The sequence below is a fragment of the Oncorhynchus keta genome, chromosome 10 (genome assembly GCF_023373465.1).
Source record: "Oncorhynchus keta strain PuntledgeMale-10-30-2019 chromosome 10, Oket_V2, whole genome shotgun sequence".
NCBI classification, from domain to species: domain Eukaryota; kingdom Metazoa; phylum Chordata; class Actinopteri; order Salmoniformes; family Salmonidae; genus Oncorhynchus; species Oncorhynchus keta.
The window spans coordinates 23,326,594-23,343,544 of NC_068430.1; the positions used below are offsets into that span (position 1 = coordinate 23,326,594).

Genomic DNA, 16,951 nt, shown 5'->3' on the forward strand with positions numbered 1-16,951 from the left:
TATCATTATCTTCATGATCAGCATCATCGATTTGGGCTTTTAGGAGTTAACATGTTCGGAAGAGAGACCTACCTTCAAATTAAAAGTTTTAGTAGCCCAACACCCAGATTGGAATGTATTTTCTACAACTATTGCCGTTTTGGAAAAATGTATTCGATTTTGATATTGATTTGCTACAGAACAGATAGCACTGCCCACCAAATCTTATAATATAATGATATTCGCTTTATTAGCCTTTTCCACTTAATTAGCTTTATATATACATATATTTATTATTCCTAAACAGCCAATACTAACATAGTATGGTCTGTCTAGACTCTAGAGCCCTGTAGTAGACCTACTAATTACTTTGTTACTTTTGGATTACTTTCCCTTTAAGAGACATTAGAAGAAGTCAAACGACCGCTTTAACCCCAGCTGTTTGATAGACCTCCTTGACAACCGTTTCCGCGTCCTCAACTAGGCGCGCTTGGAAACCGAGATTTCAGCAGAGTGAAGGAAGTTGAAGGTGAATTTGAAGTTAACAAGTGGCAAGTTTTGTCTATTAAAACTCATAGCATCTCCGATGGCTATTTAAGGTTTAATGTTGTTTAATATATACAGCCTGTTATAAAGTTTCTAACGATATTATTTACTCCATCATGTAGCCTACGTTCTGTGTTTTCTAACTAACGTTAGCTAGCTAGCCAGCCAGCAAGGTCATCAGCCAACGTACATTTAAATGCTAGTCCATGAAATGCATTCATTTCAAGTGCTTTTGTCCAAAATTAGCATAATGTCTAAGTTCTCTAGCTAGTTATGTAATAGCAAATTAGCCATTTGCGATTGTCTAGGTCTGTCTGTCATGATAAAATAATGAGTTGCGCATTGAAAATAATAAATACTGGTAGCTACAACGAAGCGCGTGCTGGAATGCTTACTAACGCTTATTTCTTGAGGCAGACATCTACAGATGTGTGTCTGAAGATGGAATCAAAGCAGGTGCCCCAAAACCATCCCCATGGGGTTGGTGTATTTGTGCCACACACCCCTAGCAAACCTGCAGAACACAAGTTACCCCCACTGCAAAGTCACAGGAGCAAACTTCCCCCTGTCAGAAAGTACCCTGTGATTGAGCAGAAAGGGTACTACTCCGAGCTCATCACTACAGCAGCAAAACCCCACCTACAGGTAATAATTAGCCTACACATTCAACTGTAGTCAGAGGGCAGCTAAAAACACTACCCTGTGATATGTTTGCTCTAAGAAATATTTTATGAAGTTATGAGCTTACACTAACTGCCTATTCATGTATCAGTCCTGTACAGATGGGCCAGAAACCCAACAGAGCTTACTGTGTCAAGCGGGCTATGAGTCCAATACTCCTAAAGGTGAAACTTTTACCCAGGGCCTGTTGGATGAGAAAAATCACACTAAAATACAACAGATACTTTACATATGTGTAAATATGTATTGGTATATTCTGTAAATAACAATTGATTTATTTGGGCCCATATGTATTCTGTTCCTCAGTAACCACATTCCGGACTCCATCTGACCTGCACAGTCTGGTTGAGAGGGACAAGCATGGACCCACCACCCAGCACCAGCAGCACACGGACTTCTCCACTGGAGGTTACACAGCCAAAGTCCAGCTGCCATACCACAGCCTGCCTGGACAGCACCCCCGCAAGATAGAGATAGAGAGGTGTGTGCATCTGTGAGGGTCACAGCTAAATACACACACACACAGTATGGGGAAGTGAATGCTCTGACATGTGTTGTGTCACTTCTCAGGCGCAGACGGGAGTACCTGAAGCTGGATATTGCCCAGCTCCTGACAGAGCAAGGCATAGACTCCAACCTCCTGATGCCTCGACACCATAGCATTGAAGAACATGTGACCACACCAGAGAATCCACTCCCACCTGTCTCAAACTACCTACCTCTGGAGGTGAGCTCCTCAAACATCTTTATAGATAAAACATACATTTTTCATTAATAAAACACTATCACATTGTGGTCCTTGTTTGACTCACTCGTCTTTCTTGGTTTTCTCCCCTAGGTGTTTGACAATGAGGAGTTTGACTGTCGCACTCCTCAAGACTGGCTTGCCCTGGGCTATGAAAACGGATCAACTGATCACAAACCCATACCTGCCAAAGCTCTGCTGCCCACCACTGACAATATACCACCAGGTTGGTGCTTTGATAATATCTCTTCATTTGAATTAGCTGTTTACATAGGGATGTCCCAAATAGAAATGATTGTAACCTACAGGTTCTGTCTGTTGTAGTGAACAGTGCACCATATCATCATTCTTCATCATGAGAACAGAAAATAGGTAGACAGTTTCCTCTCTCTTGTCTTCTTTGGTTCTGTAGAGGACCCCAAAAGCCCCAACCTGGAGTACAGCTGGCAGTCTGTTGGGGTTCTTGACTACAGCCAGGAGAAAGGGCTTTATCTGGTCCAGAAGGCCGACAAGAATGGCAGAGTGAGGGATGCCAATGGAAAACCAGTCCTAAATGAAGGACAGAGAACAAGTAATAGTTTATTACCACTTCTAGTGTATCAATGCAGTATTTTCTTGACCTGTATACAGCATACACAAAGTCTCATTCTCTGTCCCATCTCCTTGACTTTAGTAGGTGTGTTTCTGCTGTCAGCCACTCAGTACTGGATTTCCAGGATCAGGCTGCTGTTCAGTGCAGAGGACCCTCGTCTGTTTTCCCAGCGGGTGCAGTTTGCCCAGCGCTGCAGAGAGAACACAGAGGCCCTGCTGCTCTATCACCTGTCTGTAGACTGTATGCCAGTGTGGAGTGGCACCTCGTCTCTCAATGAACAAAGTCTTGCCCGTGTCAAAGAGCATGCCCTCTCTACACCTGGCCTTCGACTCAAACTGTGAGAGACATCCCTCATTTTCTAATCTAATACTCATATTTTACAGTTAGCTAAACAGTCTCTACCATGAATTATAGGCTATCTTTTTTCTAAAGCAGACTGACCATCAGGCTGTGTTTATTGAATAAGAGCAGGATATGAATGTCAGGGGACTGAATTGTGCATAATACTGTACAGTAAATGGAGCATTACCCTGTGTAATGTTGTGTTGTGGTGGCAGGCTGCAGGAGTGTATTGTATGTCTGGAGAAGGAGATCAATCTGGAGTATGACCGCACCATGAACCGGATCAGCTTTGACAGGGTAGTGCTCACCAACCCTGAGGATTTCTCCCACATCACCCTGCCCCAGAGAGAGCCAGAACGTGTGCCCCAGAATGGTGAGTTCACTGGAGGAAGGGCATGTTTATTCGAATATCCAAACGGTGTGGACGTTAGTGTTCGATTACTTGTGTGAGTGTTATACTACAGTTTACTATAGAATAGTACAGTACTTACTATATAATTATGTAGTAAACTAGTATATAGTATATTCTACACACTGTTGTATCCCTCGATTGTGTAGTATTTACGATATATCGTTTTGTAATATACTAGAATACTATAATAAATAGTACAGTATACTACAGACTGCAAAAACACGACAGTAAATACTACAGTAATGACCTCAAAAACTCTACAGTCCGCAAAAACACTACAGTAATTACTAAAGCATCTACTACAGTATTTAATTTGTATATACCCTTCCCATTCCCATTCTCCTCTCCCATATCCCAATTTGTGCCACCCATAAGTGAGAAACCTACATGACAAGTATAGACCATATATTGTGTTCCCTACAGGTTATAGATGCGAGCAGAAGATCTGAACTATCCATTCACACCTCAGTCCTACTTACGTATAGGTTATGGAAAATGTGCTCTTTGAGTATTTTGTCCAATAGGTTTCCTCAAGGAAGCCCCCACTGCTATGTCAAAGATAATAAAACAAAACCACTATAGTAAATACTACAGTAAGGTCTGCAAAAACACTACAGTAAATACTACAGTATACTACAGTCCGCAAAAACACAAAAGTAATTACTATAGTATATACTACAGTTTTTTTTCCCCCAGTATTTATACAATAGTAAATGGTAAATACTACAGTATACTAAAGCCATGTCTGCAATACAGCAGTGAATACGACAGTAAAGTCCGCAAAAACATTACAGAGAATACTATGGTATTTTTTCATGTGGGATTATAACAATGAAAAAGCTTTGTCTAAATTCAATTATATTTGTGACATTGATACATACAGGGATATACCATGACATTTGAATTTCCTTTATTTAATTAAACAACAAACTTTTGAATTTAGTTTTTATGACGGTGCCATGAGCTAGGGCATTTAGCACTCCAGTCAGCCCTGACAACGATATGCTATTTTCTCCTCTTCAAATAGCAATTACATGCGCACACAGGAGGTTCCACAAGACCTGATGTACATTTAACATTTTAGTCATTTAGCAGATTTTTCACCTAGTTGGCTAATGCTCTTAACTGCTAGGCGACCTGCAGCTCTGATATAACGGCGTTAAGAACGTTCCGTAAGCTCACAAGTGTGAGTCATCCAATCGGTACCTTTTGGGTGGCTCAACCCACTGGCTCAACCCACTGTTTCCAATAACTACCGGAGAACTGCAGGCAGGGGGGGATCTGAAAATAAATGATATTATTGGAATAGTGAAACATTTAAAATGACCATCCCCGGCCTCCCGAGTGGCACAGCGGTCTAAGGCACTGCATCGCACTGCTTGAGGCGTCACTACAGACCCCGATTCGATCCCAGGCTGTGTCACAACTGGCCGTGAACAGGAGTCCCATTGGGCGGCGCACAATTGGCCCAGCATCGTCATGGTTTGGGGAGGGTTTGGCCAGGGGGGGCTTTACTTGGCTCATCGTGCTCTAGCAACTACTTGTGATGTGCCGGGTGCCTGTAGACTGACCTCGGTCGTCATTTGAACGGTGTTTCCTCCAACACATTGGTGCAGCTGGCTTCCACGTTAAGTGTTAAGAAGCGAAATTGGGGAGGAAAAGGGGGTAAAAAAAAGCCCATCCCTCTACTAGTAAGACATAAGATTGGGTTCAGGGGGCCAGGGTCTCTTTGTGAACCCTGACAGAAATGGGTTTACGAGATGAGCAGTCGATGACACCTGTAATGACATCTCTTAAACATTGTACACCTGACATGTCCACAGGCTTTGTGTCTGTCCCTACATACCCCTTTGAGAAGAACCGTGCTGCGTTTGCCTTCAACTCCCTGCTCACCAAGCCGGAGGTGATCTCTGCCTTGTCCAATGTGCGGGGCGAGTGCAACAGGGTGGCTGCTATGAGTCTGTTCCATATCACCTTCACCAAGTCGTTGCGTCTAGAGGAGTTTGAGCTCACCCAGTCTCAGACACATGCACAGGTATTGTAACACACAGCCCTAGAAACATTATTATACTCTGCTGGCATCAGTCCTGCTCTCTGAAGAATATCTTTGAAGAATTCTAATTGTTGTGAAATCCAAGACAGTTACTAGCAGCAAAAGCTAACCCATCCCTGGTCCCTCGTGGCCCCTTAGGTGCAGCTGTTCCTGCGGGACTCATGGGTGACCACCCTGTGCAAGGGCATCCACACCAGCCTGAGAGATGTGGGCCCTGGCTGGTTTAGTCTGACAGAGTCCCGCTGGGAGGTATACAGGATGTCCAAGCTGTGCAGCCTCATGGCCCTGGTGCGCTACAGCCTGCAGGACTCACTGCGCTTCCTGGTGCAGGACTCCCTGGTCAGCCTGGCTCAGCTGCTGCTGGATGCCTGCCACAGTGTTCTCCACTGCCCACAGGACCTGATCTGGGGCTCCAACCTCATCAACAGCCCCTACAAGTGAGATCACATCACCACTCTGTCTCTATTGCTCTCTCTTTCTTTCTAACTACTCTATTCTCTTTCTTTGTGTCCCTCATAGGGTTGCGAAGTGAGGGTATATTAATGGTAACTTTAGAAGTTTACAAGTAAACTACCAGATTCGGGTAACTTTCAATTTTTTTAATAAACTCAGCAAAAAAAGAAACGTCCTTTCACTGTCAACTGCGTTTATTTTCAGCAAACTTAACATGTGTAAATATTTGTATGAACATAACATGATTCATCAACTGAGACATAAACTGAACAAGTTCCACAGACATGTGACTAACAGAAATTGAATAATGTGTCCCTAAACAAAGGGGGGTCAAAATCAAAAGTAACAGTCAGTATCTGGTGTGGCCACCAGCTGCAAACCAGTTGCGACGAGCAAACCCGTATCCGGGAGCGTAATCATAGCCTCAAATGCATTAGCATAACGCAACGGACATAAATACCCCTAGAAACTTTTCCTATTCATGAAAATCGCAAATAAAATTAAATAAATATATTCAAACACAAACTTAGCCTTTTGTTAACAACACTGTCATCTCATATTTTCAAAATATGTGTTACAGCCAACGCTAGACAAGCATTTGTGTAAGTTTATCATGGCATAATGCTATGCTAGGCTCTGCTGGCAGCAGGCAACATTTTCACGAAAATAAGAAAAGCAACCAAATTAAATAATTTACCTGTGAAGAACTTCGGATGCTTTCACTCAGGAGATTCCCAGTTAGATAGCAAATGTTATTTTTTCCCAAAATATTATTTTTGTAGGCGAAAAAGCTCCCGTTTCTTCATGCTTGGCTGAGAAATCGACCAAAAAATGCTACAACTATAACGGCAAACTTTTTTCAAAATTAGCTACATAATATCGACAGAAACACGGCAAACGTTGTTTAGGATCCATCCTCAAGGTGTTTTTAACAAATATATTCAATAATATATCCGTTGAGGCAGTTGGTTTCTCATAAGAAGCGATTGGAAAAATGGCTTCCTCAGTATTTTACGCAAGGTTTTCTGCGGGAGACACCATGTGACCACATGCCATATATGGTCCCTTACAGCCATTTTTCAAGGGAAATGCCTAAAAAGACGTCATAATACTGTAGACACCTTGGGGAAAACGTGGAAAACATAAGCTCATTCGTAGCTCATTCACAGCCATATAAGGAGTCATTGGCCTGAGGCGGTTTTAAAAAATGCGGCACTTCCTGGTTGGATTTTTATCTGGGTTTCGCCTGTAACATCAGTTCTGTGGCACTCACAGACAATATCTTTGCAGTTTTGGAAACGTCAGAGTGTCTTCTTTTCAAAGCTGTCAATTATATGCATAGTCGAGCATCTTCTCATGACAAAATATCTTATTTAAAACGGGAACATTTTTCATCCAAAAATTAAAATAGCGCCCCCTAAATCCAACTGGTTAAGTACTGCAGTTCATCTCCTCCTCATGGACTGCACCAGATTTGCCAATTCTTGCTGTGAGATGTCACCCCACTCTTCCACCAAGGCACCTCATCTAAAATGATCCGCCGCAATTGTTGCAACCCCTCTTCAAAGGGGGAGACACTCTAGACTCAAACTGTTACAGACCTATATCTATCCTACCCTGCCTTTCTAAAGTCTTCGAAAGCCACGTTAACAAACAGATCACAGACCATTTTGAATCCCACCGTACCTACTCCCCTATGCAATCTGGTTTCAGAGCTGGTCATGGGTGTACCTCAGCCACGCTCAAGGTCCTAAACGATATCATAACCGCCATCGATAAGAGACAATACTGTGCAGCCATCTTCATCGACCTTGCCAAGGCTTTCGACTCTGTCAATCACCTCATTCTTATTGGCAGACTCAACAGCCTTGGTTTCTCAAATGACTGCCTCGCCTGGTTCACCAACTACTTCTCAGATAGAGTTCAATGTGTAAAATCGGAGGGCCTGTTGTGCGGACCTCTGGCAGTCTCTATGGGGGCGGCCACAGGGTTCAGTTCTCGGGCCGACTCCTTTCTCTGTATACATCAATGATGTCGCTCTTGCTGCTGGTGATTCTCTGATCCACATCTACGCAGACGACACCATTCTGTATACTTCTGGCTCTTCTTTGGACACTGTGTTAACAAACCTCCAGGCGAGCTTCAATGCCATACAACACTCCTTCCATGGCCTTCACCTATAATTTAGCCCAAACAACTACCTCTTTCCCAACTGTATTTAATTAATTAATTTATTTTGCTCCTTTGCACCTCATTATTTCTACTTTGCACATTCTTCCATTGCAAAACTACCATTCCAGTGTTTTACTTGCTATATTGTATTTACTTTGCCACCATGGCCTTTTTTGCCTTTACCTCCCTTCTCACCTAATTTGCTCACATTGTATATAGACTTGTTTATACGGTATTATTGACTGTATGTTTGTTTTACTCCATGTGTAACTCTGTGTCGTTGTATCTGTCAAACTGCTTTGCTTTATCTTGGCCAGGTCGCAATTGTAAATGAGAACTTGTTCTCAACTTGCCTACCTGGTTAAATAAAGGTGAAATAAAATAAATAAAATAAACTGCTCTTACATGCAAGTAAAACTAAATGCATGCTCTTCAACCGATCGCTGCCCGCACCCGCCTGCACTTCTAGCATCACTACTCTGGACGGTTCTGACTTAGAATATGTGGACAACTACAAATACCTAGGTGTCTGGTTAGACTGTAAACTATCCTTCCAGACTCACATTAAGCATCTGCAATCCAAAAATTCAATCTAGAATCGGCTTCCTATTTCGCTACAAAGCCTCCTTCACTCATGCTGCCAAACACCCTCGTAGCACGCGCTTCAGCAGGTATATCTCACTGGTCATTCTGATGATGCTGTGACACACCGCCCCAGACCATGACCCTCCATCTCCAAATCGATCCCACTTCAGAGTACAGGCCTCGGTGCAACACACATTCCTTCGACGATAAATATGAATCTGACCATGACCTCTGGTGAAACAAAACCGCGACTCGTCAATTAAGAGCACTTTTTGACAGTCCTGTCTGTTCCTGCGACGGTGGGTTTGTGCCCATAGGCGACGTTGTTGCCGTTGATGTCTGGTGAGGACCTTCCTTTACAACAGGCCTACATGCCCTTAGTCCAGCCTCTCTTAGCCTATTGCGGACAGTCTGAGCACTTGATGGAGGGATTCCTGGTTCCTGGTGTAACTGGGGCAGTTGTTGTTGCCATCCTGTACCTGTGTGATGTTGTGATGTTCAGATGTACCGGTCCTGTGCCAGTGTTACACGTGGTCTGCCACTGCAAGGACGATCAGCTGTCCGTCCTGTCTCCCTGTAGCGCTGTCTTAGACGTCTCACAGTACGGACATTGCAATTTATTGTTCTGGCCACATCTGCATTCCTCATGCCTCCTTGCAGCATGCCTAAGTCACGTTCACGCAGATGAGCAGGGACCCTGAGTATCTTTCTTTTTGTGTTTTTCAGTGTCAGTAGAAAGGCCTCTTTAGTGTCCTAAGTTTTCACTGTGACCTTAATTGCTTACCGTCTGTAAGCTGTTAGTGTCTTAACGACCGTCCCACAGGTGCATGTTCATGAATTGTTTACGGTTCAGTGAACAAGCATGGGAAACAGCATTTAAACCCTTTGCAATGAAAATCTGTGAAGTTATTTGGATTTTTACGAATTATCTTTGAAAGACAGGGTCCTGAAAAGGGGACGTTTCTTTTTTTTGCTGAGTTTTGTTTTTATCACATGATATCTTGTGGCCTTTTTGGCTACTTCAGATTTAAAAAATAAAGGAGAGCCGCACACTCTAGGAGATCAGATGCAAAAATATTTTATGTCCAACGTTTTCACAGACAAGCTGCCTTCATCAGGGTATTACATTTACATTTAAGTCATTTAGCAGACGCTCTTATCCAGAGCGACTTACAAATTGGTGCATACACCTTATGACATCCAGTGGAACAGCCACTTTACAATAGTGCATCTAAATCTTTTTAGGGGAGGGGGGTGAGAAGGATTACTTACCCTATCCTAGGTATTCCTTGAAGAGGTGGGGTTTCAGGTGTCTCCGGAAGGTGGTGATTGACTCCGCTGTCCTGGCGTCGTGAGGGAGTTTGTTCCACCATTGGGGGGCCAGAGCAGCGAACAGTTTTGACTGGGCTGAGCGGGAACTGTACTTCCTCAGTGGTAGGGAGGCGAGCAGGCCAGAGGTGGATGAACGCAGTGCCCTTGTTTGGGTGTAGGGCCTGATCAGAGCCTGGAGGTACTGAGGTGCCGTTCCCCTCACAGCTCCGTAGGCAAGCACCATGGTCTTGTAGCGGATGCGAGCTTCAACTGGAAGCCAGTGGAGAGAGCGGAGGAGCGGGGTGACGTGAGAGAACTTGGGAAGGTTGAACACCAGACGGGCTGCGGCGTTCTGGATGAGTTGTAGGGGTTTAATGGCACAGGCAGGGAGCCCAGCCAACAGCGAGTTGCAGTAATCAAGACGGGAGATGACAAGTGCCTGGATTAGGACCTGCGCCGCTTCCTGTGTGAGGCAGGGTCGTACTCTGCGGATGTTGTAGAGCATGAACCTACAGGAACGGGACACCGCCTTGATGTTAGTTGAGAACGACAGGGTGTTGTCCAGGATCACGCCAAGGTTCTTAGCGCTCTGGGAGGAGGACACAATGGAGTTGTCAACCGTGATGGCGAGATCATGGAACGGGCAGTCCTTCCCCGGGAGGAAGAGGAGCTCCGTCTTGCTGAGGTTCAGCTTGAGGTGGTGATCCATCATCCACACTGATATGTCTGCCAGACATGCAGAGATGCGATTCGCCACCTGGTCATCAGAAGGGGGAAAGGAGAAGATTAATTGTGTGTCGTCTGCATAGCAATGATAGGAGAGACCATGTGAGGTTATGACAGAGCCAAGTGACTTGGTGTATAGCGAGAATAAGAGAGGGCCTAGAACAGAGCCCTGGGGACACCAGTGGTGAGAGCGCGTGGTGAGGAGACAGATTCTCGCCACGCCACCTGGTAGGAGCGACCTGTCAGGTAGGACGCAATCCAAGCGTGGGCCGCGCCGGAGATGCCCAACTCGGAGAGGGTGGAGAAGAGGATCTGATGGTTCACAGTATCGAAGGCAGCCGATAGGTCCAGAAGGATGAGAGCAGAGGAGAGAGAGTTAGCTTTAGCAGTGCGGAGCGCCTCCGTGATACAGAGAAGAGCAGTCTCAGTTGAATGACTAGTCTTGAAACCTGACTGATTTGGATCAAGAAGGTCATTCTGAGAGAGATAGCGGTAGAGCTGGCCAAGGACGGCACGCTCAAGAGTTTTGGAGAGAAAAGAGAGAAGGGATACTGGTCTGTAGTTGTTGACATCGGAGGGATCGAGTGTAGGTTTTTTCAGAAGGGGTGCAACTCTCGCTCTCTTGAAGACGGAAGGGACGTAGCCAGCGGTCAGGGATGAGTTGATGAGCGAGGTGAGGTAAGGGAGAAGGTCTCCGGAAATGGTCTGGAGAAGAGAGGAGGGGATAGGGTCAAGCGGGCAGGTTGTTGGGCGGCCGGCCGTCACAAGACGCGAGATTTCATCTGGAGAGAGAGGGGAGAAAGAGGTCAGAGCATAGGGTAGGGCAGTGTGAGCAGAACCAGCGGTGTCGTTTGACTTAGCAAACGAGGATCGGATGTCGTCGACCTTCTTTTCAAAATGGTTGACGAAGTCATCTGCAGAGAGGGAGGAGGAGGGGGGGGGGATTCAGGAGGGAGGAGAAGGTGGCAAAGAGCTTCCTAGGGTTAGAGGCAGAGTATAATGACAAACATTGTTGGGTGACTCGTTTATACAGTGGGGCAAAAAAAGTATTTAGTCAGCCACCAATTGTGCAAGTTCTCCCACTTAAAAATATGAGAGAGGCCTGTAATTTTCATCATAGGTACAAAATGGAAAAAAAATCCAGAAAATCACATTGTAGGATTTTTAATGAATTTATTTGCAAATTATGGTGGAAAATAAGTATTTGGTCAATAACAAAAGTTTATCTCAATACTTTGTTATATACCCTTTGTTGGCAATGACAGAGGTCAAATGTTTTCTGTAAGTCTTCACACACTGTTGCTGGTATTTTGACCCATTCCTCCATGCAGATCTCCTCCAGAGCAGTAATGTTTTGGGGCTGTTGCTGGGCAACACAGACCTTCAACTCCCTCCAAAGATTTTCTATGGGGTTGAGATCTGGAGACTGGCTAGGCCACTCCAGGACCTTGAAATGCTTCTTACGAAGCCACTCCTTCGTTGCTCGGGCGGTGTGTTTGGGATCATTGTCATTCTGAAAGACCCAGACACGTTTCATCTTCAATGCCCTTGCTGATGGAAGGCGGTTTTCACTCAAAATATCACGATACATGGCCCCATTCATTCTTTCCTTTACACGGATCAGTCGTCCTGGTCCCTTTGCAGAAAAACAGCCCCAAAGCATGATGTTTCCACCCCCATGCTTCACAGTAGGTATGGTGTTCTTTGGATGCAACTCAGCATTCTTTGTCCTCCAAACACGACGAGTTGAGTTTTTACCAAAAAGTTATATTTTGGTTTCATCTGACCATATGACATTCTCCCAATCTTCTTCTGGATCATCCAAATGCTCTCTAGCAAACTTCAGACGGCCCTGGACATGCACTGGCTTAAGCAGGGGGACACGTCTGGCACTGCAGGATTTGAGTCCCTGGCGGCGTAGTGTGTTACTGATGGTAGGGCTTTGTTACTTTGGTCCCAGCTCTCTGCAGATCATTCACTAGGTCCCCCCGTGTGGTTCTGGGATTTTTGCTCACCGTTCTTGTGATCATTTTGATCCCACGGTGTGAGATCTTGCGTGGAGCCCCAGATCAAGGGAGATTATCAGTGGTCTTGTATGTCTTCCATTTCCTAATAATTGCTCCCACAGTTGATTTCTTCAAACCAAGCTGCTTACCTATTGCAGATTCAGTCTTCCCAGCCTGGTGCAGGTCTACAATTTTGTTTCTGGTGTCCTTTGACAGCTCTTTGGTCTTGGCCATAGTGGAGTTTGGAGTGTGACTGTTTGAGGTTGTGGACAGGTGTCTTTTATACTGATAACAAGTTCAAACAGGTGCCATTAATACAGGTAACGAGTGGAGGACAGAGGAGCCTCTTAAAGAAGAAGTTACAGGTCTGTGAGAGCCAGAAATCTTGCTTGTTTGTAGGTGACCAAATACTTATTTTCCACCATAATTTGCAAATAAATTCATTAAAAATCCTACAATGTGTGATTTTCTGGATTTTTTTTCACATTTTGTCTGTCATAGTTGAAGTATACCTATGATGAAAATTGCAGGCCTCTCTCTCATCTTTTTATAATATAATAATAATAATAATATATGCCATTTAGCGGACGCTTTTATCCAAAGCGACTTACAGTCATGTGTGCATACATTCTACGTATGGGTGGTCCCGGGAATTGAACCCACTACCCTGGCGTTACAAGCGCCATGCTCTACCAACTGAGCTACAGAAGGACCACTTTTTAAGTGGGTGAACTTGCACAATTGGTGGCTGACTAAATACATTTTTGCCCCACTGTATAGTGTCAAAAGACAGACACAGGTGTGTTCCACTCTGCTAGCCAGCACCTCGCATAAATAGGTGTTCATTTCTTTCACCTCTGGGTACTACAGATTATCACAGGTGTCTGTAATTAGCTTTGGCTTTGGTAAAATATATAAAATAAGATTATTTTAAATTGTTACCTGGGTGGTTTGAGCACTGAATGTAGATTGGCTGACAGCCGTGGTATATCATACCGTATACCACGGGTATGACAAAACATTTATTTTTACTGCTCTAATTACGTTGGTAACCAGTTTATAATAGCAATAAGGCACCTTGGGGGTTTGTGGAATATGGCCAATATACTATGGCTAAGTGCTGTGTCCAGGCACTCCACGATGCGTCGTGACTAAGAACAACTCTTAGCCGTGGTATTTTGGCCATATACCACACACACCCCTCGTGCCTTATTGGTACATTTTACCATGGCATTAAATACTTGTTTCTGATTGGCTTGAAGGGCATTCTAGAGTGTGTGTTATTTAACTATAACGCACGTTATATCAGTACGGTAGAATTCAATGGCTATAGTTCATTCTTACGTGTTTTGTTTGAGCTGCTTTTGAAACTAATATTCGAATTGAAAACATTGTCATTGTTGAATTTGATTTCCATAGTAGCAAGCTAGCACTGGTGGTTTGGTTAGCTAAACTAGAAAGTCTGTTTGTTTGGTTCACATGGCAGCTATTATGGCTATGGGCATCCACAACAAACGCGCTCCAGATACGCAGGTTGAAATATCAAAACGAACTCTGATATTTATTATTATATTAATTTGGGGACAGGTCGAAACACATGAAACATTCATGGACATTTAGCCAAGTTCTATTTTACCGCCTGGCTACGCAGACACTCGTTGACGAGAGCGAGCAGTTTAGATTAAATGATTGAACAACATGTATGTGTACATTTATTTTGCAACGCTTGCGCACACAATGCGAGCGGTGTGATCAGCATTTTAGTTATGCACTCCTATGTATCTCCACAGGCCGAAGAAGAACCCGCTGTTCTTGGTAGATCTGGTTCTGGATGTGACTGGGGTCCACTACAGCACTCCTCTGGAGAATTTTGAGACTTCCATCATTACCCTGTTTGATAAGGGGATCCTTTCCACCCATAATGTGCCTCAGCTGGATAAGGCAAGACAAGACACCATGCATTCCATCATTTTGACAATTTATTTAAATTACAGTAATGAAGTTAGAATTGATTTGTTTCACACTTCTGCCGTATATGATGATGGCTTTCTGTGTCTCTCAGTTTGTGATGCAGAAGATGTTCATCAGTGGCACTCCTCTGTTGGAGTCAGTGGGTCTGTGGGAGCCTGCGGTGGCAGAGCTGAGGGAGAGGGTCCGTGCCGCCCTGCGTCAGGCTGCCATCCCACTCCGGGCCTACGCCCGCGAGTATGAGCGATACCTAGAGCTGCACAACTCAGACATAGAGACCTTCCTTAAGTAAGACCTGTCTCAGTAGAACTTGTAGTTGTAGCACTTGTGTCTGTGACTATGTCTGTAACTAAGTCTTTGTGTGTATGTGTCCCAGGGCGCACAGCCAGGAGGAGCAGACTCCCCAGGAGGTGAAGAGGGAGGTGGTACAGCACCTAAAGGAGAAGGAGCGTCTAGACCACTCCTTCCCATCCTCCATCGTCATCGGCCCCTTTACCGTCAGTGTGGAGAGTGTCCGCCAGAGCCTGTCCAAGAAACGCAGAGCCCTGGCTAACGCCGTGCTCGACCGGCTTGCCCTCAAGCTCCGCAAGCAAGTGGAGGACGTAAGTCTCAAGACTTTTCAATAGATTTGTGTAGCAAAGTACAGGAATATCATACTTGAGGATGTACATGTTGTGTCAATGTTGTTTAGTAGGCATTGCATGTGACGTTAAGTGCAGATATGTTTGTTAGTATTCATACCAGTCTGTACGGTGTGTTTTGTTTGTTTCCAGGCATGTGAAGAGTGTAAGGCTGTCAGCAGGAAGCTGCATGAGAAGCCGAACAGCATTGAGGAGCTGACCGACCAACGTGAATGGATGAAGCAGATCTCAGATCAGCTCAAGGCCCATGAGGTACAGAGAATAAATGATACAGACTTGCAGCGAATAGAATACATAATTTTTGGTACTGTAAAGACCATCCTCTTGATTAGAGAGTTCTCATTTTGTGTGTCACTTTCCTCAGGAGCTCCTATCCAAAGCCATGTCAGACTACGAGTTGATCGATGAGTTCTTCTACACCCTGTCAAATGAGGACTTCAATGGAAAGTAAGGCTGGCTGTTACAACACTTTGAAAGATTGACGTACTGATTTTGTATTGGAGATTTTAAAGTTTTATTTCTTTTACCTTTATTTAACTCGGCATGTCAGTTAAGAACAAATTCTTATTTTCAATGGCGGCCTGGGAACAGTGGGTGCAGAGGCAGGCAACAGGGGCAGAACGACAGATTTGTACCTTGTCAGCACGGTGGTTTGAACTTGCAACCTTCCGGTTACTAGGCTACCCTGCCTCCCCGTGAGAACAAGAGGTCAAACTAGGAGTGTAGGAAGTAAATAATAGGTTTGCGTGAATGCTGAAAGTGAGAGTGCGAGTGTCTGTCCCTTTTGCTGTGCAGGTGGACAGCCATTGGGTGGCCACATAAGATTGTGACCCAGATGGAGATGGTGTCGTCCCAGCATGTTGAGGATGAAGAACGCTTCAACAAGATCCAGCAGGCTGACCAGAACAACTTCCAGGAGCGCCTGGACTCTCTACAGGTGAGCCATGCTTTCAAATCCCCAGCCTTTGAAAGAAATTACCCTTTTCTGTTGCCTGCCTCTGCATATGTTGGTGCAGATGGTGGTGGCTGGCTTTTCTGGGTACACGGACATCAGCCGAGCCCACGAGGTGGCCAACGAGGTACGACGTGTGGGCAAGCAGCTGAAGGAGTCCCAGACCATGGCCCAGACATACAACAACCGGGACCGTCTGTTTGGCATCCCTATCACCAACGTGAGTGTGGCGTTATTGACTCGATCTGCCTCCCCAATTGCTTCTACTTGAGTTGATGTAGACTATGCTGTTGTTGAGCAATCAACCAACATGTAAAAACAAAGACTGACTTGTACTGACTGACTGGCTGCTGTGTCTGTGTTGCAGTACGACCGTCTGCAGAAGCTGATCAGGGACTTCCAGCCGTTCAGAGACCTGTGGACCACCACGTCAGACTGGCTGCGGTGGCACGAGAGCTGGCACAATGACCCCCTTTCCATCATTGACCCCGAGCAGCTGGAGCGCAACGTCACAGACGCCTTCAAGACTATGCACAAGTGTGTCAAAATGTTCAAGGACATCCCCGGTGAGCAGTGGTAGATAAAGTACTCATTTGTCATACTTGAGTAAAAGTAAAGATACCTTAATCGTAAATGAATCAAGTGAAAGTCACCTAGTAAAATACTACTTGAGTAAAAGTCTAAAAGTATTTGGTTTTAAATATACTTAAGTATCAAAAGTATAAGTATAAATCATTTCAAGTTCCTTTTATTAAGCAAACCAGACGGCACCATTTTTATTTTTTAT

General features: G+C 44.7%; 1 protein-coding gene across 2 annotated transcripts in view; it reads left to right on the plus strand.

The window, feature by feature from the left end:
* Positions 1-431: 431 nt before the first annotated feature.
* dnah1 (dynein, axonemal, heavy chain 1) overlaps positions 432-16,951 on the plus strand; it is a 71,430-nt gene continuing 54,910 nt past the window's right edge. Inside the window, exons 1-19 of one of the 2 annotated variants that reach the window (XM_035777451.2) lie at positions 432-508; positions 943-1,170; positions 1,298-1,370; positions 1,513-1,687; positions 1,777-1,933; positions 2,045-2,177; positions 2,364-2,522; positions 2,625-2,880; positions 3,101-3,258; positions 5,121-5,332; positions 5,489-5,787; positions 14,394-14,544; positions 14,666-14,859; positions 14,948-15,173; positions 15,345-15,464; positions 15,577-15,659; positions 16,008-16,149; positions 16,229-16,384; positions 16,532-16,730. In XM_035777451.2, the coding sequence (XP_035633344.1) occupies positions 967-1,170; positions 1,298-1,370; positions 1,513-1,687; positions 1,777-1,933; positions 2,045-2,177; positions 2,364-2,522; positions 2,625-2,880; positions 3,101-3,258; positions 5,121-5,332; positions 5,489-5,787; positions 14,394-14,544; positions 14,666-14,859; positions 14,948-15,173; positions 15,345-15,464; positions 15,577-15,659; positions 16,008-16,149; positions 16,229-16,384; positions 16,532-16,730 (3,097 nt within the window). In that variant the 5' untranslated portion in view covers positions 432-508; positions 943-966. Of the gene's footprint in view, positions 509-942; positions 1,171-1,297; positions 1,371-1,512; positions 1,688-1,776; positions 1,934-2,044; positions 2,178-2,363; positions 2,523-2,624; positions 2,881-3,100; positions 3,259-5,120; positions 5,333-5,488; positions 5,788-14,393; positions 14,545-14,665; positions 14,860-14,947; positions 15,174-15,344; positions 15,465-15,576; positions 15,660-16,007; positions 16,150-16,228; positions 16,385-16,531; positions 16,731-16,951 lie in introns of those variants that run through there. The other variant, XM_052526705.1, reaches the window with a different exon arrangement.